The following is a 25,121-nucleotide window of genomic DNA, read 5'->3' on the forward strand; positions in this document are numbered from 1 at the left end:
CCACTTCCAAGACCACCCTCATCTATTACAGCAACCATCACTGCTACCACACTACCACCATTACTACCACTACAATCAACATTACTACCTCCACCTCCATTACCACTACCATCCACCAGCACCATCGCTACCACCACAACTATCACCATTACCACCACTGCCAAAATTATCATGTTCATCATCACTACTGCCGCGACAACCACAACTACCACCACCACTACCAACATTACAACTACAATCATCATGGGTTCAGATGGAAGGGCTTTTACACTACCACCATCACGACTATCAATTACCACTATTGCTGTTACTATGACCGGTACCACCATCACCACCACTTTCACCACTACCACCATCACTACCAATATCCCCTCTACCACCATTACGACTACATACAAACACAATCATCATGCCTACCAGGAATAACAGAGACTGTGTATGTGTGCAAAGGAAGAGCAGTATATGATGAGAGAGCTGTGTGTGTGTGTGTGTGTGTGTGTGTGTGTGTGTGTGTGTGTGTGTGTGTGTGTGTGTGTGTGTGTGTGTGTGTGTGTGTGTAATTCCACGAGCCGAAATGCATAAACTGCGTGTGTCATTGAAAGTATTTGTGATGTGCAGGCAATTCACTTTACCTGTGTGTGTGTGTGTGTGTGTGTGTGTGTGTGTGTGTGTGTGTGTGTGTGTGTGTGTGTGTGTGTGTGTGTGTGTGTGTGTGTGTGTGTGTGTGTGCAAGACAAAACATTTATTAAACCCAACATCGTTACTGAATAGGGGCAGAAAGCCTTAAACATCCTTACATTCCTCCAAGACTACCATTATATAACTAAACAGACTACAAATTACACCCACCTACAAAACCAGCCATGAGATCCCATTACAAAATACAAACGGCCAATCTATATATGGTAATCTATATCGTGAAATTGGCTATATATCTAGGAAGGCTATACTGAACATACCCAGTCCCCTCACTAAGAATAATCAGTCAATGTACAGTAAGATATATGGCGTTTGATTGGCTATTCACTGAGAAATTATATATGACTGGATGTGGAAGGAAGCAGAATAATCCCCTACAAAATAATAAATAAATACATGAATAAATAAATCCTTCTCCTCCTCCTCCTCCTCATCATCATCATCTTCATAATCATCATCATTATACCAATCTATTTTTCTCAAGGATGGCATGAAGTTGGGTCCAGAAGCATAGAAAAGAAAACTACGTCAGAAGGAGAACAAATCAACAGCATAAACAAAGAAGGGGCATTCAGAGAGTACATCACCCTCGCTACATTCAAGATCCAATCCTAGCACCCCTCCCTGTGACCAGATATTTGACTGTTTGTTCATGAACTCCAATTAGTTCACCCTTAAATTGACCTTACCTCGTGACCCTGACCTCTGACCTGTTGTTCTGAAAAAAAAAAAGGAACTACGTCCTTGGCTAAACTTAAATTCTTCCACCCAGTTTGATAAAAAATCGAAGGAAAATTATATGAGTTTCAAGGTCAAAAGCTCGATCTAGACCTCTGACCTTTACCTCCGACCTTGACCTTGAACTTGAACTTTGACCTTTACCTCTGGCCTTGACCCCTGACCTTGACCCTTGACCTCTGGCCGCTTGTCCTCTCTGATCACTTGAATCCTTCCTGTCCCTTAACCCTTCCACTCGTTTGACCAAAATTGGATTAAAACTAACCTGACCCTGTCCCTGACCTTGACCTTGACCTATACACAATCCAACCAAAAAATAATCTCCTCTTTCATGGTCCTCAGTCATTGTAAAACATCTGATGCAATTCCATGTAAGCTATTGCTATTATTATTATTATTATTATTATTATTATTATTATTATTATTACTATTATCATTATTTTTATTTTTTGTAACCTTGCTAATAAACAGACAGAAAAACAGACAAACGAACCAAACACACAACCCCCTCTCGCTTTTTCGGGTGTAATAAAAAACACAAATAAAGCAACACATAGGTATGGCCCTTTCTTGCCGTACATCCGCGTCCGCTAGCTGGCGTAGGCAATATTTCTGTGGGCGGGGTCAATAAACAATTTGGTGAGAGAGAGAGAGAGAGAGAGAATGAAAGCTGAGTGAAAATTGCTTACGACTGGAATTGCCTGGAGAACAATATGGTGTGTGTGTGTGTGTGTGTGTGTGTGTGTGTGTGTGTGTGTGTGTGTGTGTGTGTGTGTGTGTGTGTGTGTGTGTGTGTGTGTGTGTGTGTGTGTGTGTGTGTGTGTGTGTGTGAGAGAGAGAGAGAGAGACCAGCTTTTTTTTACACCTTCCTTTTGGGAGATTTTTTCCGACTATGATGCGATGTCATAAAGAAATAAGCAACAAAAAAGACGATAGCAGCGTATAAATAAGTAGAATAAACTGCTTAGGAAGAGGTGTTAGGGAGCTTCGTTAACAGATGAGAATGATTAACGTATATTCAGTTATCGTAAACCGGATAATCCACTTATCCTATTTATACGTCAGGAAATAACGTAACGCATAACACGGGTAACTTTTATGCGACAGTGATAAATGAAAATAAATCTGATATATTTACACTGACGGCAAATCCATGGTCCCCATTTAATGTATTCTGTATTAATTATTCGGTTATTAGTTTATTCTCTCCCTCCGGCTCCTATAGCTCACTCGGTTCTGTTTAATGTGTAAGAAATTCTGATTTTTTTTTTTACTGTGTCCTGCGTCTCGAGTAGGAATTATATACTGATGGCACGAATCAATATTATCATCATCATCATCATCATCATCAGTGTAATTATCAGCAGCAGCATCTTTATCAGCACTGTCAGCAGTAGTAACATCTTTATCATCATCATCAGCATCGTCATCATCAAAGCCCGTAAAATAATGCTTGAACCTGTATACATGAATTACCCACCTACATCAGGCGTATGCAGACCGGCCGCTGCAATACCACCATCATCACCAGCCTCGTCTTCCCACCACCACCACAATCACCACCATCACCACGACTACTATCATCATCCCCGTCATCAATACCACCACCACCATCATCATAATCATCATCACCATCCTCATCATCAATACCACCACCATCATCATCATCATCCCCCTCATCAATACCACCACCATCATCATCATCATCGTTATCACCATCTTCAATACCATCACCACTATCACCATTCTCATCATCACCATCATCAATACCACCATAAAAATGTTATTAAGATGGTGACGTTAACACAACAGATCAAAACACACACAAAAAACACACGTCACCATACTCATTTTACTCTAACTTGGCCCAGATCTTCGTCCCTCTGCAGCTTATTTCACGTAGCTCAGAGGTAGAAATGACAATGCTATGGCTGTACATCCTTTCCAGTGCACTAGCATCATAATCTAGTGTCAGCCTATTCACACAACTCAGCATACAGGAGGGAAAGATGGCAATTTTAGGCCAAGTTAGAAATTTAAGAGAGGGGGGGTGTAGTTGGGGGGAGGGCAGCGAAATGGCAAAGGAAAAGGGGACATGGAGGCGATTCGTTTGTGGCCACTTCTTACGGGACTGAGGCGTCTGGCTGTAGGTAGAAAGACAGATAGACAGACTCACTGGCAGATAGATAGACAGACAGATAAACAGATCGATAGACAGATAGAGAGACAGACAGACAGAATAAAAACGAGTACAATAACACAGGCACTGATAACGTCGCCTTATCTACGCAGCGGGGCGGACATAAAAAGATAACACGGCAGGAAGCTTTCATTTTTCCCTCAATCCCCGACGGCCAGTGAACTAATTAAGCGGGCATCACAGGGCTGGCGCTAACCACGATTTTTTTTTCTTTTTTTTTCAGTTTTCAGCTTTTCTCGAATATTATGTCATGGAAATCGCTGGAGACTAAGTGACACAGAAAAGGGAGTTATTCATAGGGTTGCTTCTTCAGTTAATTTGCATCTTAAAAGAAAATCCTCAAACATGGTAAGCTTTTTTGGGGTTAATGAAGGTTATATCTGACCTCTCCAGCTTGAAAATCTCTCCCAAGCTGAGAAAAATCGTCTGTTAAAGGCAAGAATAAACAAATAAAAGACACCACCGTACTGAACTAATTAAACTGGCACAGCACAGAGTTGGAGGTGTGTGTGTGTGTGTGTGTGTGTGTGTGTGTGTGTGTGTGTGTGTGTGTGTGTGTGTGTGTGTGTGTGTGTGTGTGTGTGTGTGTGTGTGTGTGTGTGTGTGTGTGTGTGTGTGTGTCATAACATCATGGGAGTCGCGGAGGGAATCATCATCATCATCACTATCACCATCACCATCACCATTACCATCCTCTTCCCCCTCATCACCACCACTACCACTACCACGACTATCATCATCATTAATGCCATCACCATCATCACTACAACCATCATCATCACGAGCATCGTCCTCCCATTACCACTACCACCACCAACATCACCACCATCACCATCATCGTCATCACCATCGATCTCCCTTTCTTCCTGCCTCACGTAACCCAACATAAGTGTCACTAAAGTTTTTCTCGCCGGAGCCCTAAGAGGAAGTTCTGTTCAGCTAGCTTTATTGAGGGTGTGGTAGTGCCCCCTCTCTCTCTCTCTCTCTCTCTCTCTCTCTCTCAAATGCAGAGAGGGAGAGAGGGGGAGAGATTCAACACTTCATTGCACTTTACGAGCTATGACTGAAGAGAAGATTGAGGTTAGGTGAAGTGAAGCGAGATTGAGGTGACGAGGAGAAGCGACAGCGGATGAGAGAAGTGACAGAAAGGAAGGGACGGTGCGGGATATGGTAAGGCAAGACAGGGTAGGGTAGGGTAGGGTTGGAAAGGAGAGCACACACACACACACACACACACACACACACACACACACACACACACACACACACACACACACACACACACACACACTCCAACACAGGACACGACCAAACAGAACACAGACGCTGAAAAAAGGCAACAGAACACGGCAATAAAAGGACAGAGAAACAGATCACACACACACACGCATCTCGCTCTAAATCGAGACACACGCTGGCCAGGTAGATTTGAGGGCCTATCACCGAGAGGCCAAATTTTCCGCAGGTCTGAGATTAGTTCCTGGGGTTGGGTGGACACAGGTCGCCATTCCCTGGAAAATATACGATTCCGTGCACTGACAAGCGGACGGTGGCTGCGTGGAGGGGGTCGGGACTATGTAATTGAAACAGGTCGAGTGGGAATAAGTGGATTTTAGCTCAAGGGGCGATTTTAAAATTTTATGAGAAGATTTTTAGCGCTGAGACTTTTATTCAAGACAGGTCTGATTGCACGCACGCACGCACGCACGCACACACACACACACACACACACACACACACACACACACACACACACATATATATATACAAAGACAGAAATAGGGGTAAACAGAGAGTGATATAGACGGACAGGTAGGCAGATTTCTAGATATATGTATATGTATATACAGTAGTATGTGTATGCCTCTATATTAAAGAAAAAGTAGAGTCATATATAGTGCACTGTATACTCTAAAAATCATAGAAACTTCACATACATAATCAATTAAAAAATGTACGTATAAAGGCAGAATTTATCCCTTTTTTAAGCTCTTTCCTATGCAGCAGAGACTTGGATTTCAGACACCCTTTCCCCTTCACCACAGGATTCCCTAAGGCCGAGTACAATAATAAAGCAAGAATATGGTACACAGGCAGCAGGGCCGTTTGTGTGGCTATTTTCCAACCTAAATGCCGACGATCCCTACGCTGCCGTGTGATAGTATGTCCACGATTTCCTGCCCGATTTTCCGTCTGATTTCCCGGCCGGTTTAGTCCGATTTGTCCGATTTTCTGTCCGATTTCTTGCCCGATCTTCTGGCTGATTCCCCGTCCGATTTTCTGTTCGATTTCCGGTCCGATTTTCTGTTCGATTTTCTGCCTTATTTCCTGGCCAATTTACTCCGATTTTCTGTCCGATTTCCCCCCCGATTTTCTGTCTGATTTCCTGGCCGATTTTGTCCGATTTCCTGGCCGATTTAGCCCAATTTCCTGCCTGATTTTCTGTCCGATTTCCTGTCCGATTTGTGTCCGGCTTCCTGTCATTTTTCCTGCCAGTTTTCCTGACTAACTTCTGCCTGTTTCCTGTCCGATTTTTTTCTTCAGGGTCCGATTCGATAAAAGTGCCTGGCGCTGTGTAGCTTTTTTTTTTTTTTTTGGGGGGGTGGGGTAGACATGTGAGAGAGAATTATACAGCTGTTGTTGTATTACCCCAAGCTCAAGTGAAACGTGAACCCAGTGGACTGCAGGCTGAGAGTTGGCTATTTCCAGTCTACCTTTCTCCTTTCGGGGGACAGGGAGGGGGGGCTGAGGGACCTTTGTACCTCCGGGCAGCTCCACCTAACAGTCTTATCGGTGCCACCACGTGAAGGATTCTCCCTCTCTCTCTCTCTCTCTCTCTCGCTCTCTCTCTCTCTTGCATCAATTAGTTAAAGAGTGACGAAGGACAGAGCTTGGATTAACGATGATATTAAACCCTTTCACCACGATGACCTATTTCGTTCCAGTAATCCCCGGGCGATTTTACTGAGCTCGAGGGATTTCTTCAACCTTCAATAATCCCTTCACAGAGACAGGTGGATTACAGTGCTGAATAAAATCGTCTGAAGGTAGCAAGAACGAAAATAACTGAATAAAGAAGTAAATAATAAATAAAAAGGGGTTCTCAGAGTCACAGAAGTAAAGTAAGACCGAAAAAGAGTGAAAAAAGTGAGAGAAAGTGAAAAAGACAGCGTGACACGGAACCAGACTGAGGATATAATAGAACAAGACGCGACGGAAAATGGAATAAAAAGAAAACGGGATGTGAGAGAGAGAGAGAGAGAGAGAGAGAGAGAGAGAGAGAGAGAGAGAGAGAGTCATAAAAGAGTGTAGTGAGTGTATCTGGGGATGAAACAAAGACTGAAAATGAAAATGATGATGATGATGATGATGATATTAATGAAAGTGGTGCAGATGATGACAATGATACTCTTAATAATGATAATGATTAAAAATAATAATGATAACGACGATATTAAACGCAATCATGAGCTGCCTAAAATCCCTCATAACCCGGTAGCCAAACAGAATACTTCATGCCCAGTAGCTACGTCGATGAGGAGGGACACATGAGAACAAGGGTACAATTTCCAGCTCTAAATGTGATAAATCTAAGTCCTCTCTCTCTCTCTCTCTCTCTCTCTCTCTCTCTCTCTCTCTCTCTCTCTCATCGGTATTAACACTTAGTAAAACTATTATATAAGATCATTTCAACTTACGATATGCAAAGATAAAGAGGGTAATATTTTTTTTTCCTTTGAGACAGATGATAAATATTTTCCTGTATTCCACTGATTTTAATTGTGGAAATAATGATGATATTAAAGAGAAATACGATAGATAAAATAGATAAGACCATTAGAGTGCAATAGATAGAAATTACTGATAAGGGAGAGGTGTCTGGGAGCCTTCTAAGCCCACGAACTCAAGGCTTAAAAATAAAATGAGTGAGAGGAGACCGAACAGGGCTGAGTCAGGCTTGGGGAGAGAGAGAGAGAGAGAGAGAGAGAGAGAGAGAGAGAGAGAGAGAGAGAGAGAGAGAGAGAGAGAGAGAGGAAAGTAGGGAAATGAGATGGAGAGACCGTGGAAAATGAAGCAGAGATTCAGTGATAAGGTGTGTGTGTGTGTGTGTGTGTGTGTGTGTGTGTGTGTGTGTGTGTGTGTGTGAGAGAGAGAGAGAGAGAGAGAGAGAGAGAGAGAGAGAGGGAAGAGGCTTGATTGCGTTAGGTGAGAGGGATGTGTGTGTGTGTGTGTGTGTGTGTGTGTGTGTGTGTGTGTGTGTGTGTGTGTGAGAGAGAGAGAGAGAGAGAGAGAGAGAGAGAGAGAGAGAGAGAGAGAGAGAAGAGGCTTGATTGCGTTAGGTGAGAGGGATGTGTCGTTGTGTGTGTGTGTGTGTGTGTGTGTGTGTGTGTGTGTGTGTGTGTGTGTGTGTGTGTGTGTGTGTGTGTGTGTGTGTGTGTGTGTGTGTGTGTGTGTGAGAGAGAGAGAGAGAGAGAGAGAGAGAGAGAGAGAGAGAGAGAGAGAGAGGAACACTAAAAGAAAAGTCCCGATAAGCTTCACACTGCTCCCCCTTCTTACTGGCTCCTGGGACGTGAGCTGACTCTCTCTCTCTCTCTCTCTCCCTCTCTCTCTCTCACACACACACACACACACACACACACACACACACACACACACACACAGCACGATCGCAATTACAATTACATTCACGTTACTCTCTCTCTGTTCTTCTATCAATCCAACAATCTACCTACCTATCTATCTATCTCACTCGAAAGAACACGCACACAATAATCTCTCCCTCTCTCTCTCTCTCTCTCTCTCTCTCTCTCGTTACCAGCCGTGTTGCCTTAGTAAACGAGCGTGTTTCCTTTACCCTCTGTCCTTCTATTTACTTTAAGCAGTTTACCTCTCTCTCTCTCTCTCTCTCTCTCTCTCTCTCTCTCTCTCTCTCTCTCTCTCCGTTATTTAAGCTAGCATACCTGTAAAAATAAAGGTATAATCAAGGTATACCACAAAGGAGTATATCTAATTTCACCTGGCTGGAAGAAATCTTTAATTCACTTTCATTCAGACGATTTTATTCAACTGGCAGTGAGCTATAGGAGCCGCAGGATGTTTAAAAACAGCTTTACACATTTATTGTTTCTTTATGGATGATGAGAAAGATGTGGAAGTGGATGGGTTTGGATGGACAGGAGGATGTGGATGAGGAAGTGGAGGAAGTGAATGTGGGGGTGGGTTGGTATGGATGGAGGGAAGGATATGGGTGTGGAGGTGAATTTGTATGGATGAAGATGAAAAAATGAATGTGGAGGTGGAGTGGGATGGATGGATTGGCAGATGTGGATGTGAAAGTGGATTGGTATAGATGGGGAGGTGGACGTGGATGTGGAGGTGGACTGGTGTGCATGGAGGTGAGGAAGTGGATGTGAAAGTGGACTAGTACAGATGAGGTGGAGGAAGTGGACGTGGAAGAGGAGGAAGTGGAAGTGGGTGGATTATATACCGAGTGGAGGAAGTGGATGTGGAAATGGATTGGTATGGATGGAGGGGGAGGAAGTGGATACAAACTTTTGTCCCTAGGGATGTGGAAGACTGGTGTAACTTGGACAGCGTTAGGGAGTGAGGAGGAGGAGGAGGAGGAGGAGGAGGAGGAGGAGGAGGAGGAGAGCCTAGTACTTTCCTTCCGCCTCTTGAAGTAGAGTTTTAGGACATCATCATCATCATCATCATCATCATCATCATCATCATCATCATCATTCGTGTTTATACATACTCTTCCCACATTACCATCTTTCGTCTCTCTCTCTCTCTCTCTCTCTCTCTCTCTCTCTCACACACACACACACACACACACACAATAGCCATCCATCTTCTTCTGGGCCCACCACGCCTTCTCTTACCCCCAATCTCACCCTTATATGCGCTTTTCACCACTCCAGTCACGTCTCTCTCTCTCTCTCTCTCTCTCTCTCTCTGCGTAACCATATTATCTAATCAAACTTCCTGCAATCTTTTGATCAGTAGACTTTCTTATGCAACGTCTTCCCAGATATCCTCTCTCTCTCTCTCTCTCTCTCTCTCTTTCTCTCTCTCTCATTATACTTCCCTATTCATTATCTTTCACGAATCTTTTTTTTTTTTTCATCCAATATACACAATGAATGGATCTTCAATTTTCATATTTCCTAGATTCTGTTTTCACCTTGCAACCTCTTCTTACCTTGAGAGGGTCCAACTGGGGCCAAGACTGCTGCATCAAGATATGTACACATACCCACGTCCTGGGGTTGGAGAGGGACGCCTTCACGTGGTGGCAAATGATATGACAGAGTGGTGGAGCTGCCTGGTTATCCAAACGTCCCTCAGTTCCCTGCAAGAAGGATGTGGATTGTGGAAGAGGGGTAACTTTGGTCTGTAGTCCACTGAGTTTAAGTTCAGATGGGCCTGGGACTACTACTACTACTACTACTGCTACTCCTACTACTGCTACTACAACTACTACTGCTGCTACTACTACTACTACTACTGCAACTACTACTACAACCCACGTACTGAAAATGTGTTCATTGTGAAGCTGTAAAAGATCTGGCCCTTCTTGGATCCTGTTTAAGAATGCCAAGGGTGAAAATCAGACAGAAAATGTTAAAGCCTAACAATACACACAAATTTCAACAAGTAGGTTTTTATTCTTCCCTGTTTGAGCCTTTTTTCATTTTCATTTTCTTTCTCCTTTTTTTCACACTGGTGGAAAATGTGGGTAGGGAAAAATAAAACTGCTGGCTTTGTAAAAAAAGGGTTTATTAAACAAAAATGCCTCTTTTTTTTTTTAATTTCCCCTTACGAAATTGTGAGGTTTAGATGGATTTACACAACACACTATACCACACCTTATTTCATCACCACTGCTCACCACGCTACACCATACCTCACCACACTACACCTCGCCTCACCACACCAAACCTCGCCTCACCACACCTCGCCTCCCCACACCACACCTCGTCTCACCTGGCCTTACCACACATCACCACACTTCACCTCACCACCTCTCACCACACCGCATTTCATCACCTCTCACCACACTCCACTTCATTACCTCTCACCACACACCACACCTCACCATATTTAGCCTATACCTTACCTGTGGACAAATATATATAATGGAAAGCTTATAAACATCTGAAATTCAACTCTTCTAGCACATACGTGAAATTAAAGCTCTCATATACTGTACTTGGAATTAATATATATATATATATATATATATACGGTTATATTTCTAGTGGTCACGTATACAAAAGATTCATCACCATCATCATCATCGTCTTTATCATCATCACCCTCATCAACATCGTCAACTTCATCAACATCATTCTTTTCGTCATTATTATTTTCATCCTCATCCTCTTCGTCATCATCATAATTATCATCATTTTCATCCTTTTCCCACTCAAGGATGGGGTGAGGCAGAGTCCAGAGAGCAAGGAAAGAGAAAAACACGATAGAGGAAAAACTAATCAACCGAAAGGCCAAGGTAAAGAACCACACCTCAAGAGAATAAAAATAAATACACCTGGAGTAGATAACCAATTTAATAGGAAAGGTAATGTGTTCTTGATGTGTATTTCTCTGTAGGCTATCTGAAACGGATCTGCTTTAGAGTTGTACAAATTTATATGCCAATTTATTTTCATTAATATTTTCAATACTTTATCATCATTCTTTTCCTTCCTATTTTCTCCTTCTTCCTCTCTACTTCTTTCTCCTCTTCTCATCTTCTTCTTCAAATTATTATTATTATTATTATTACTATTACTATTATTATTATTATTATTATCATTATTATTACTCCTTTGAGGGAGCACTGTTTTGTTTGGTGAAATGCCTTAATTTACACGTGACCATTAAAGTTCAACCAATTTACAAGATTTTTTTACGTGTGTCCAAATCCGGTCACATTTACACAACCATATTCCATGATCCTGCAGTCTTCCTGGACGAAGCTTGTGCCTAGGGAGGAGTCAAATTATTATTATTTTTTTTATTTCTGTCGTAAATAAAACTGAATTATGTCAAGGGGAGTTGAGTCGTTGCTTAAAAGGGATAACATGCCTAGAGGTCCTTTTTTCTTTTTTAATAAAGGTAATACAGAAAATCCCTTACTACCTCACTGGGGGCTGGAATGTGTCTGGGCTTTGGGACACCACCCTATATATCATTATAAAAAAAAAAAAAAAAAAAAAATCTGGCCACTTAATAGATTCGAAACATGGCGCCATAACACATCTTCCTTCGATCACTACACTTCCGAGACGCCTTTAGCCCCTTCAACCCGAAGATTTTTTTTTCATTTTATTTTTCTACAATTATTTTCATCTTATTCTTGCTATCTAAAGTCGATTTCATTCAGTTTAGGACAGATTTTCAGAACTGGGGAGGTTAAACACAGCCTTCCTAAACCCCATCAGTACCAGTCTTCTAATTAAAATCGTCTGAACTGGTTAAAAAAAAAAAAAAAAAAGTGTACCTGGACTGAAGAATGTAGAAATTAAATTGAAAAAAAAAAAAAAACTTCTCTCAATGGGACCACTCACTCAAATACCCCATCCTTCTATCTATCTATCATTATCTATCATTATATAGTCGTAAATTCTGTGCGTATACATATCAATATACCAGCTTATATATATATGCACATTTCATCATTTACTTCGTTATATGTGGGATGGAGAGGTAGGGAAACATCTGTTTACATCTTTTTTTTATTTATTTATTTATATTTTACAAAGTGGATCTATAGAGTTATTATTTATTGGCGTAAGTGCGTATGGAACATGTATTTACAGTTAGGGGCCTATTTTTGTTTTGTTTTTTTCTATATATTTTTTACAAACTTTATCTACTTCTCGTTACCTAGCCAGAAGTGCGTATATTTTTTTTTAACATATATTTACAGCAGAATGGGTATATTTTTTGGCCTTTTTAAAACTGGGTATATATATTACAAAGAGGCGCTACTACAGTCTACATTATGAGGTGCAAAACATATCAACAACATTCAGTGCGGGAGAGTTATGTTGGTATACAGATTACAGTAGGAGAGACACAGACACGCCAGAAAAATACACACACCTTCACTTACACCCATACATTCATTCACACCCACACCAACACCCACGTACACCCACACCCACACATACATCTATTGGCTATATTCTCGTGAGCGCTTCCTTGACGATTTATCTTTGCTTGTGTAGTAAGTAGGTAAGTAGGTATGTATGTAGGTTGTAAGTAGGTTGTAAGTAGGTAAGTAGGTTGTAAGTAGGCTGTAAGTAAGGACCAGTGTGTGAGTGGGTTATATATTTGGTCACACTAATTCTTGTCTCATACGTCGATTTCAGTGTGTATGTCTGTGTATCTGTTTATTCGTTTGTTTATGTCTGTATGCCTGCCTGCTTGTGTCTGCCTGTGTGTCTGTCTGTCCGTTCATTTTTGTCTGTTTGTATTACATTAGTACAACATAAAGTACTGTACAAAATAAAACCCTTAGTACAGTCACCGAAAAAAACATCGTCACATTTTCAACTTGTTTTACATTTTCTTACGTTTTAAAACACTGGATGAGAAGATTTATGCCCTTCAGTATGATGACCTCGATTTTCTTTATTTAAATCATGCTGATTACGGACGCTTTACTTCATACGGGCTACCTCCAGACGATTTTATTCAGCTGGAAAAGGGGGCTTCTCTGATCCAATGAATGAACTCTATTTCCCAGACGTCTTTTCATAGTTTTTTTTTTCTTGTTTCCTCCAGACTATTTAACTCATCTTAGAAAAAAGCCTCTCGTACTGAAGGGATTAATGAAGCCTTTATCCAACCCCTCCAGCTCCAAAATCTCTCCTGAACTTAATAAAACCGTCCTGAGGGAGCCATAAAAAACTAAAAATATTTGCGACACCATATCAAGACGCTGCCAAGGAAATCAAATTGCCGTGAAAGGTAGATACTAATTGAGCACCTTATGTTCCAAACCACGACAATAATCAGGTAAAGATGGCCGCTGGGATGCAAGTTAAGGTCATTTAATAGCAAACTTTTTGAGTCCACAGGGCAGGAAAAAAAAATCGCGAGTGAAAAAACGCGCGATAGCTGGGGGGGGGGGGAATCGTGGTGGTGGAAAAAAAACGCGATAGTGGGGGAAAAAAATCGCGATAGTGGGGAAAAAAATGCGAGAATGGAAAAAGCGCGATAGTGGGGGTAAAATATCGCGAATGGAGAAAACGCGATAGTGGAGGGGAAAAATGGCGGGTGGAAAAAAGGCGATAGAGGGAAAAAAATCGCGATACTGGAAAAAAAAATTAACCTGCGTGGTCAGGACAAGGCAAGTACTTAAAATCCATCTAAAGCCAGACGATTTTAAGCCCACCTTCAATGAGTTATAGGAGCCTGAGTATTAAGTTCTTTGAGTATAAATGTTTTGTTGAGAAATTATAAAAAAAAAAAAAATAAAAGGATTAAATATGAGTACGATTATCCCAAAAAGTGGATTTCCTTCTTTCGTCCAAACTATTCTAATTCTCTGACTGTTATTAATACAAGACGATTTTATTAATCTTGGAGGGATCTTTCTGCCTAAGGGTACATGGAAACTATACCCGACAACCCAAATCGTTCCAAATAAATATCTGTGAATAAAAATCTCATCAGTAAAAACAATCCCCCAGAGATGACAAAAAATAATAAGGTCTGGAAAATCAAACTGAAAGAAACATAAAGCCACATACCTGAGTTAAAAGAAATAAAGATAAGTAAAGCAAAAGTAAAGTATGATTATCTGAGGGAGCGGAATATGTCTCCTACGTCAGTGCTATTTTGATACATAACATTTTACCAGAGGGAACGGCGAGGAAAGTGAAAGCAGGAGAAATGGCATGCTGTTCCATTTTGAGTCGTCTGGAAATACTGGCTTATAATATTCCATTCTCGTGTCCATTTCCTCTCCTCTCTCTCTCTCTCTCTCTCTCTCTCTCTCCAGTCCCGTAATTCCCTTCCATTCTCATCTTTCTTCTTCAGCTCAGCAATTTTTGTTTTCTGGTCTCTTTTTACTTTTTACCTCTTCAATTACTCTCTCTCTCTCTCCTTTCCGCAATTTTCTTTCACTTTAATCTGCCTCCTCTTTCACTCTCCGAATCTCGCCTGTCGTCCTTTTTTTCTTCTAATTTTACCTCTCTCTCTCTCCTTAGTGAGCGTCAGTGTTGTTGACTGATTTCATTACAGTAGGAGAAAGATTCCAAGAAATCTTATTTTCTGTCCTCTGTCTCTGTCTCTCTCTCTCTCTCAATCCTCTAATCTCATTTGATGGTAATCTCTCTTTCCTGTTTGTCTCTAGTTCTTGACTTTCGTCTCTCTTCTTTTAACCTCTTCAGTCTTTCCCTTCAACTCTCTCTCTCTCTCTCAATCCTGTAATCCCATTTGATTGTAATCTCTCCTGTTTCAGTCTCTAGTTCTTGCCTTTCGTCTCTTTCTTCTTTTAACCTTGTCAGTCACTCTCTCTCTCTCTCTCTCTCTCTCTCTCTCTCTCTCTCACACACACACACACTTTCTTTTTTCCCCGCCCAGGAATGGCTTCAAGGAATTCCAATCTTCTCCCCAAGGTCACAAAGCGCCTCAGGAACCGCCAAGTCGATTCCTTCACCTGCACAGACGATTTCCGATTCACCCATTAACCCCCTGGACGCTGCGATTTCCCTCAGGTGTGGAAAAAACCGTCTTGCCTTGCTCTGAACGCAATATCTAAGCGCATAAGAGTTAAGGAATTTTAGAAGAAAGTGATTTTCTTTAGACGTAATTATTAACCCTCTGAGTCCTGCAATTTCCTTCAGCTGTAGGAAATCGTCTTTTCAGAATCTAAATAAATTGTCTAAGACTTGTAATTTAGAAAGATGAGTTTAAATGATGGGGATTGATAGGTGAGATAAATACTAATCTCACGAAATACTAATCTCACGGCTGTTAATTCGTCCTTAGGAGAGATCAAAGTTAATCTCAGGTGTTAATCTCTCACCTTATCTCTCAGCTCAAGAAAATCGTCTGGTAGCGAATTAAATGTCCAAAAATAGCACTGAATTGAGTTAATCCATCTAATTTTTTTACTCCGGGGATTTCTGTCTCTTGCAAAAACTCGTCTGATAATTATTTAACGAAGAGAGAGAGAGAGAGAGAGAGAGAGAGAGAGAGAGAAACTAATGGTCTCAAATTAACCTGGTTTTTACTGGGAATAAAATTTTAAGAATGAAAAACACTCCTTTACCTGGAGAAGCCGTTCCTGGGAAAAGCAGGATGTATGTCGCTCTGAAACTGACTTCGATTTGACTCTCTCTCTCTCTCTCTCTCTCTCTCTCATTACCGAATTTCTCTTCTTTTTCTTTTCCTTCTTGTTCGTCTCTCTCTCTCTCTCTCTCTCTCTCTCATAATCTATTTGTCAATCCATCCATACATCCAGCCAGCCACCAAGCCACGCATCAATTTACCTGTCTATCTACCTACCTACCTATCTATCTACCTACCTACCTATCTATCTATCTACCTACCTATCTATCTATCTATCTATCCGTTTTCCTCAAGAAGAAAAGTAAGACGTACGCAAGACCGTGTAATTTTAATAATGATCCTCAGAAAATGCTTTTAACTTCGGGGGGAAACTTTTTTAATTGCTTTTGCTTCATCTCTGAGACGAGCCTGAAATCCTCAAGACCCCCCTTGAAGCCTCGTCCCGTTTTCTTTCCTTCAGCTCTTAAAGAAAAAGTTTTGTTACTGAAATTGTTACCTAGGAGCCATTATTATCGCCTGTGTGTGTGTGTGTGTGTGTGTGTGTGTGTGTGTGTGTGTGTGTGTGTGTGTGTGTGTGTGTGTGTGTGTGTGTGTGTGTGTGTGTGTGTGTGTGTGTGTGTGTGTGTGTGTGTGTACTAAAAATTCACGCAGAAATTCACGTAAAAACTGATATTTTGAATGAGACAGATAAAGCTTTCAATTAACCCTTTCTGGACTTTGAAGCACCACTACTTCTACTACTACTACTACTGCTAATAATAATAATAATAATAATAATAATAATAATAATAATAATAATAATAATAATAATAAATGTCATGGAACTCAAGGTATTTAAAGAAGTCATCGTAGTGAAGATTTTGATATTTGATAACACCATAATCTCAAGACTATGATGAAGAAAAAGATTAAAACAGGGGTCATCGTACTGACGGGGTAACCATCTCACTGTCTTCACCGTCACATCTGTTTCACTGTCTTCACTGGATACAAGCGTTACCCTGATGAAGTATTCGCGCGCACACACACACACACACACACACACACACACACACACACACACACACAGAAACATTAAATTTATATACACTTCTTCTTTTAAATTGAGCTTAATCCTAAAACAGTTTCATTTTAAGTCTTCCTATGTTGACTCTTGAAATATAAAACATTTTCTTTTGTATGGCCTCTCCTCAAAAAAAAATAAAAAAAAATCATAGTTTCCATTCTTTTTAAGTATATTACATTGATTACATTTCCTGTCAGCGTCTCTTTGAAGTTCTCTTTTTTTTTTCTTTTTTCTTTTTTCTTTCTTTGCTCACTTTCATTTCTTTGCTGAAAGTATAAAACAACATTATTTTTCCTGCCACGGATGTAGGTCACTGTTTTAATAACGTAACAAGTTTCTTTTTCCAGTATTTACGTGCCTTCCAAGTATAACAAATTATGCACAATTCAAATTAGTCACTTTGAACTGGAAAATAGTTTACAATACACTGTCCCAGTTTTATCGGGAGGATTTCAACATTTTCCAATTCCACAGCAAAAATTTTTCCGCTGCCAGTATATGATAAATTCTTTCCAGCCTACACTGTCATTAAAATATATTCAAACTTCACTGCCTTCGAAGTATATCACACTGTCTTTAATTTTCGTCCATTCGTTAAAAATGCATAATATTTTCTATCATACTTTCGTTTCAGTTCTGGATATTTATCATTTTTTTCTCTTTTGAATATACTTTCACTTCTGTTCTAGATATATACATTTTTTTTTTCCTTTCTTACTAGCGGTATAATTTCACTTCAGGATATTTATACTTTTTCACTTTTTAATATACTTTCTCTTCTGTTCTGGATATATATAAACAACTTTCCTTTTCCATGACAGTAAATTCCAGCTTGTTATTTGCTTCCCTTGCCATTTTTCACGCGTCTCACATAAGCCACACTCTTGTCCCTTCCCACCAGACTCCGGATTAAATATAAAAAGTTTCTAATAGAGTTTGATTCCACTTTTGGACAGACACACAAACTTTTTCTCTTCTTTCCAAAAGCTATAAATCTGTCTTAAATTTGCTTTCCTTTCTATTATTCAGGAGTCTAAGTTTGGTCTTTCTTTTCTATTTTCAGTGTACATAAGAGATTCAAATATACTTTTTTCTTTTTTGGCTATATAAAATATTTCTCCGCCGCAGCTATAAATTTCTGCCTTTAATCTGTTTTCCTATCCAATATTCACGAGTCTAAACTTTGCCACAATCTTCTAACTTTTGGGTTTACAAAAGATTTTCTCATATATTTTTCCCTTCTCTTTTTGGATCCACAATTTTTTTTTTTCATTCCTCCACTACTATAAATCCTTGTAAATCGTTTTTCTCTTTTCTTTTTTCCAATACACACGAATCCGAAATTTTCCACAAACATTTTCAATTCTTAGGTTTATAGAAAGATTTCTAATATACTTCACCCCCCCTCTCTTTTGGATATACACAAATTTTTCTCCCGCATCTTTTATCGATATACACAAAATTTTTCCTTTCCCATGGCTGTAAATCTCTGCTCGAAATTTGCTTCTCTTTCCAATATATCCGGGTTTGAGCTTTGCCACATTTTCATTTTTATTTCTTTTTACTTCCAACAGACTTTTTGTTTCCAGCAGAGGCAGTTGTATGTATAAAACAGTTCTCCATACACTTCTCTGCTGAAACTATTATACTTTTTCCCTATCATGGCTTTATGTTTCTGTTTATGTAATTTTTTTAGTTTCTCTTCACAGTTCTCATGAATCTATAATCACCAGATTCTTGCCTGTTTCCAGCAGAGTCTATTTCAAGTTTAAAATAGTTTCTTGCATACTTGAAATTCTCTGCTAAAAAATATTCAAACTTTTCCTCCTGTCATGGCTTTAAGTCCCTGCTTCTCACATAAATTAGCTTCTCTTTCGCATTTTCACGAGTCTTTGAGATATTTCACACGCTCCTCAACTTTCACCATCAGCGTCTGCTTGAAGTGTAAAGGGAAATTCTTACACACTTTAACATTTCTCTTCTGGAATCAAGCAAAACTTTCCCCTTACCAAGGCTATTAAATCATCTTCTCTCCCATTTTCACGGGACTTTGAAGGTTATTACACCGTTCGCAATCTTCATCAGGACTTCAAGCTAAAAAAAAAAACAGTTTCTAATCCACTTTTCTTATGGACCCAAAACTGGATTAATTTTCTGAAGTGTCTGTTAATGCTACACACGTTTAATTTACTTTTAATGTTTTGGCTTTTATATTCCACAAGAGTCTTTCCCACACTGTCAGTTTGTTAATGTATAAAAACAAGTTCTTTTAGAGAGTTATTAATATCTACATGAAAGAAACACTAAAATATTCCACATCTCCAAACCCTGCCCTTAAAAACAGAGATTACAGAAGAAGAATTGTAGGAGTTTTGCAATTACTTTTTACAGTGAGGTGAAGATCAATCGATGCAGCAATCTCACTTGGTCTCCTCTGGTAACACTGGACCAGAAATCATCGTTTGTTGGTCCAGTAATCGATGAAAGGTTAAAATAAAATAAAAACTTACATTGGACCAGAAGGAAAAATTTGGCTGTGTCAGAAATTTCACAGGATACAGCAAAAATGAACTTGTACTGGACCATAAATGTACGTATGGTGGACCAGACATTGATTTATGGTGGTCCAAAGTCAACATAAAGTGAACCAGAAACCGACATGCACTGTAGCAGAATTCTGATTAACAGTGAATCCAAATTTGACTTCCAGTGGACAAAAATTGAATGGCATACCAAAAATTGATTTGTAATGGACCAGATATCGATTTACAGGGGACCAGAAGGCGACCTATGTTGGACCAGACATCGATTTATGCTGTCAGAAGTCGATTTGGGACACTGCTGACGCTTGGTGAAGTCGACGCAACCGATTTCGTTGCGGCCGGGGAGTCCTGAAGCTCTTGTTTGTCCAGTTAGTGATTTGTAGGGTTAGTCAGCTTGATGTTTGCTCTTTGTTTGTGACTGTTTGAGGCCCGTGTTTGTTAGATGAGTGAAATGTGGTGCTGGAAAGGTAATTATAGGTCTGTTGTTTGCTGCTTGGGGTTCGGTGAATGCGTTTGTTCATCGTTCTCTGATTTCTTGAAGTTCCTGTTTGCTGCCTTAGTGAAATAAATTGTTAGATAAGTAAGTGTCTGTCATTTGTAGTTTACAAAGGGAGACACTGGAATATAACGATAGGGTTAACACTTTTGTTTTTTTAATGAATTCTTGAGCTTCCTGTTTGGCAGTGTTAAAAATTACTTGAGACTCTTGCTCAGCGGATTCTTGTGCTAGATAGTTAGATGTCTGTGTTATTTAGTTTTCTGGGAAGGACAAGTACTTAATAAGTAACTTGAAAGATTACCTGTGTTCCACCTTTACAGTGCCGGGAATCGAACGCACGACTATCAGATAAAAGCCTTTGTTGATGAGTTTTTAAGACTCTTGTTTCCTGGGTTAGTGAACTGCGGTGCTGGGTAGTTAGCTATCTGCTGTCTGTGTTATTTGACCTTTGAAAAGAGTGTAATTATAGAGTGTAATATGAGAGGTCACTTTTCTTTTATCTCTGTTTAACGGTATGTGTTTTTCAGGTTAGTTAGCTGGGTTAGTGAAATGAGGTGTTACAGAGTTAGATGTCTGTCAGAAGAATGAGATCAGATGAGGTGGTGTCAATTTAAGGGTGCAAAAGTGTCAATTTAGGTATGAAAGAGGTGTCAAATAAGTGTTGTTATATCAGTCAAGAGAATTTGATTAGGAAATGGTGTCAGTTTAAGAGTGCCAAAAGTGACAATTAAGGTGTCAGTTAAAGCTACTGGTGTTGTTAGAGTGTCAAAAGAACAAGATCATACGAGGTGGTGCCAGTCAAAGGGTGTCAAATGTGTCAATTTAGGGATAGTAGAGGTGTCAAATAAGTTTAGCTGGTGTCAGTTTAGAATTTAGGTTAATTTAGGGGTCTCAGTAGGTCAAAGTCAAGGGTGTCAGTTCAGAGGTGTCAGTTTAGGGTGTTCAGATAGGAGATCCCGGTGTCAGAAGTACCAGAGGAAAGATAAGAGAACATCAAATGTGCCAGATAACAGATGGTGGTGTTAATATCACAATGTCAAAAATATCACGTATCACAAATATCCGGTGCGAATTGGTGGTGTCGATTTTGGGTGTCATATCATATCACAATCGCTGATGTCAGTTTAGGAGTCTTAAAAATGTTAGATCAAACGTGGTGTTGGTGTCAGGTCATTTGTGTCAGATATGGCCAGGGTGTCAGCTAAAAGAGTTGCTAGTGTCAATTAAAAGTTGATTACACCAGCTAAGGAAGTGTTATGGTGTCAGTTCCAACTAAATGGTGTCAGTTCAAGACGATTCAAAAGTGTCGGATTACTGTTGTCAATTTTGAGGGTGTCAGAAACGTACAGTGGTGTCAGTTCAATGATACCTGCCGTATTAGGGGTGTCAGATCACTGGTGTCAGCTTACGGGGTGTCAAAGTGTATGGCGTGTCAGATAAATGGTTCTAGACTTTTGGAAGGCCAGATAATGTGGTATGAGAGGCAGGCCAGATGTCAGTGAGGTTTGTATGAAATCTAAAGTACTGGTGTCACTTCGGTCGTGTCGGTTTGGGGAGTGTCAAATGTGTAAGGTGGTGTCACTTCCGGGGTAGCAAATCAGTGGTGTCAGTTCCGTGGTGGTGTCAAATCAGTGGTGGCATTTCCGGGGTATCAAATCAATGGTGTCATTTGTGGTGTCAGTTCCGTGGTGGTGTCAATTCAGTGGTGGCAGTCATATCCAGGGTGTCAGTGATGGCCAGCCAAGAGTGCCATAAGCAGTGCCAGCCCCAGCAGGCCCCAGGCACCCTTGAGGCACCCGGCACCGTCCATGGCGCGGGGCTGGATGGCTGCGATCTGGTTGGCTGTGGGGGTGAGAGATGAGGGGTTAGTAGGGTTAGTAGAAGTGATAGATAGATACAGATAGATCAATTGACAGACAGATAGATAGACAGACACGAAGAAAGGGGTAATAAACGGGTATCTGGCTAGCTGTGGGGGACAGAATAGAGTTAGATGGTTTGTTAGTGTGTTAGATGGATGGATGGATGGAAGGATAGAGTGGATGGATGGATGGAAGGATAGAGTGCTACACAGGTAAATACATACGGATAGCCTCGATATTATGGTGGAGGCAGGAGAGGGATAAAATAGTTGAGGTAAACAGACAGACAGACAGACAGGCAGGAAGGCAGACGGGCCGACAGATCCACAGACTGACAGACTGACGTGTGGACAGACAGGAATCAAGCAGGAAGATGAAACGAGACGATGAAGAGATACAGACGGACAGAGAGACAGACAGACACAAATTAATATGAATCACTACACTCAGACCTACATTCCCCATAATTTCCTTGCTTTAAAGATACCATATATATATATATTTTTTTTTTTTGGACGTACAGTAGAGAAACAAACATAAAGTTCCTGGAAAAAAACAACAACACAACTTTTGCGCCATCACGTTCAGTGGCTCAAAACCAAACAAACAAACAAATAACAATCATACACATACACTAGCAGTCAACAGGGATTATTTTCTCTCTCTCTATCTATCTCTTTATCTATCTATCATCTAATCCTTCGTTGCCCATCAGGGAGGTTCATCAACTGTTTCAAAATATCTATCTATCTATCTATCTATCAATCCTCTGCTGCCTATCAGGAGGGTAGGGGTCCTGGGCTAGGCTTTTCGATCCAGACAGCCAAGAGTACTTTCAATGAGAGTAGCTAGCTGTGTACCTCCGAATGGCCTTTGGTTCCTTCTTCTTTGGAAAAAAAAAAAAACTAGGAAAAAACACAACCATCCCTTCGATCTGAACCCATCTGAGCCCCACCCGGTAAGAGAGCCAGGCGAATAAAAATATATAGATTTTTGGTGTGACTGAACGGTATTGGAATTAAAAAAAAAAAAAAAAAGGAGAGAGAGAGAGAGAGAGAGTGAAATTCAATGTGAAAGGTCTGACTATTTAAACAATGGATATGTGGGTTGTTTTACTTGGTACTCTCTCTCTCTCTCTCTCTCTCACTCTCTCTCTCTCTTTCTCTCTCTCTCTCTCTCTCTCTCTCTGTTAATCCTGCTCACACCATACTTAATAGAGGGAAATGAGATGATGATGATGATGATGAGAGTAATACTGATATACTGATGATGATGATGACGATGGCGATGACAATGGTACAAAAAAAAATCACACACACACACACACACACACACACACACACACACACACACACACACACACACACACACACACAAGCGGAAATAAAAAAAATAAAAAAAAGTCACGTTTGAAATCTCTCCCCAATAATTCTTCGTGATTTCAATGCCAGATTAATTCAGCGCAGACAAATATTTTTCCCGTCACAAAAATATAAAAAGAAAAAAACAAAAGAAAAATGAAATACAGTATATATGGAAAATAAATAAATAATGATAGGAGGAAATAAAAGAAAATAAAAACAATAAATGAATCGATTAAAAAAATAGAAGAAAAAAGGAAAATGAAAAAAATCGATAAAGATAGGAAGTAAAATAAATAAAACAATAAATCGTTAAAAAAATAATAATTACAAAAAGATAAAAAATAAAAATAATAAAAAAAATAATTACAAAAAGAAAATGAAGAAATAAACAAAAAGATAAAAAATACAAATAAAATAAAGACAAATAAAAAATAATGTATCGACCATATCTATCCCTTTCAGCACAATGACCTTTTACCCTCTCAAGGTCGGGGTAACTCTTGTCTTCCATTCCATCTAGCGCCAGACGATTTTATTCAGCTGATTGTGAGTCTTTGGAACCAACATGCGAGAATAAGCTGCCAAGTTGCAAGTGCTACGGGACGTGCAAAAATAAGCTGCCAAGTTGTAAGTGCTAAGGAACGTGCAAAAATAAGCTGCCAAGTTGTAAGTGCTATGGGACGTGGAAAAATAAGCTGCCAAGTTGTAAGTGCTAAGGGACGTGCAAAAATAAGCTGCCAAGTTGTAAGTGTTAAGGGACGTGCAAAAATAAGTTGCCAAGTTGCAAGTGGCAGGTAACGTCTTAAGAAAACTAAGTAATCTTCTAAGCACAAGAGAATTCAACCAGAAGAACAAGATGGTTAATAGATAAAGGGGTAGACATGAGGGAGGACGGCGTGTTGTGGGAGAAGAGGTAGACCAAGAACAAGATGGAGGGACAAAGTGAGAGAGAGAGAGAGAGAGAGAGAGAGAGAGAGAGAGAGGGGCGTGTGCTGGGAGAAGATTTAGACCAAGAAGATGAAGATGGAGGAGTATATGAGGGAGGGTGGCGTGTGGTGGGAGGATGTGTCGTTACTGAGTAGGGACGAAAAAGCATAGATCTCCATATATAAAATGATATAATCCTGAAATGGTCAAGAATAAGGAACTAAAAAGGACAGTGTTAAGGGGAGTACTGTACGTTATACAACTTCCTTTGCGATTTATCTTACGAATTTTAGCTAAATACTTTTATATTTACTGAGGAAAAAAATCTGAGTACTAATAATATAAAGAAAACGTGGAGGGATACATCAAGGGGTAAGAAGCATAATAAATCGCTAAAGAGAAGGTTTTACGGAGACTGTGCCACCTAGAGTTTCTCCTTGGCCTTCACAACAACCCTAAACCACTCCCTAGGCTACAATCACCTAGTAATTGTGTTAAGTGCCGTGACTGGAGCGGAGATCAACTCAGGGATAACAACACGGGTCAATAGTAGGTAGTTAAGTCGGGAAATGGTGGGGAATAAGCCAGGTTGTGTTGCTGAGAAGGGGGTGTGGTGTGGGTCGTGTGGTGTGGGATGGGGTGGGATGTGTGAGGTGAAATGCGGTGTGGTAGTGTGTCATAATGTAGTGTGGTATACTGGTGTGGTATGGTGTGGTGCTGTGTACTGCAGTGGTGTGGTGTGAGGTGTGGCGCGGTATGGTATGGTGGAGTGGTATGGTGTGCAGTAGTGTGGTGTTATGCAAGGTAGTGGTGTCATATACTGTGGTGCTGTGTGTTGCGATGCAGTGTGGTAAACTATTGTGTACAAACTCACTCACCTGCAACATACAGTACTTTCAGACAAAAAT

The 25,121-nt window shown here is 40.2% G+C and overlaps 1 protein-coding gene across 1 annotated transcript in view; it reads right to left on the bottom strand.

The window, feature by feature from the left end:
- Positions 1-21,786: 21,786 nt before the first annotated feature.
- LOC145413775 (zwei Ig domain protein zig-8-like) overlaps positions 21,787-25,121 on the bottom strand; it is a 93,200-nt gene continuing 89,865 nt past the window's right edge. The window contains exon 6 of the mRNA XM_080283430.1: positions 21,787-21,902. Coding sequence (XP_080139556.1) covers positions 21,787-21,902 — 116 coding nt within the window. The remainder of the gene's footprint in view (positions 21,903-25,121) is intronic.

This window comes from Coenobita brevimanus, chromosome 97 (assembly GCF_032717465.1).
Source record: "Coenobita brevimanus isolate Jiangsu-jjx chromosome 97, ASM3271746v2, whole genome shotgun sequence".
In the NCBI taxonomy this organism is placed as follows: domain Eukaryota; kingdom Metazoa; phylum Arthropoda; class Malacostraca; order Decapoda; family Coenobitidae; genus Coenobita; species Coenobita brevimanus.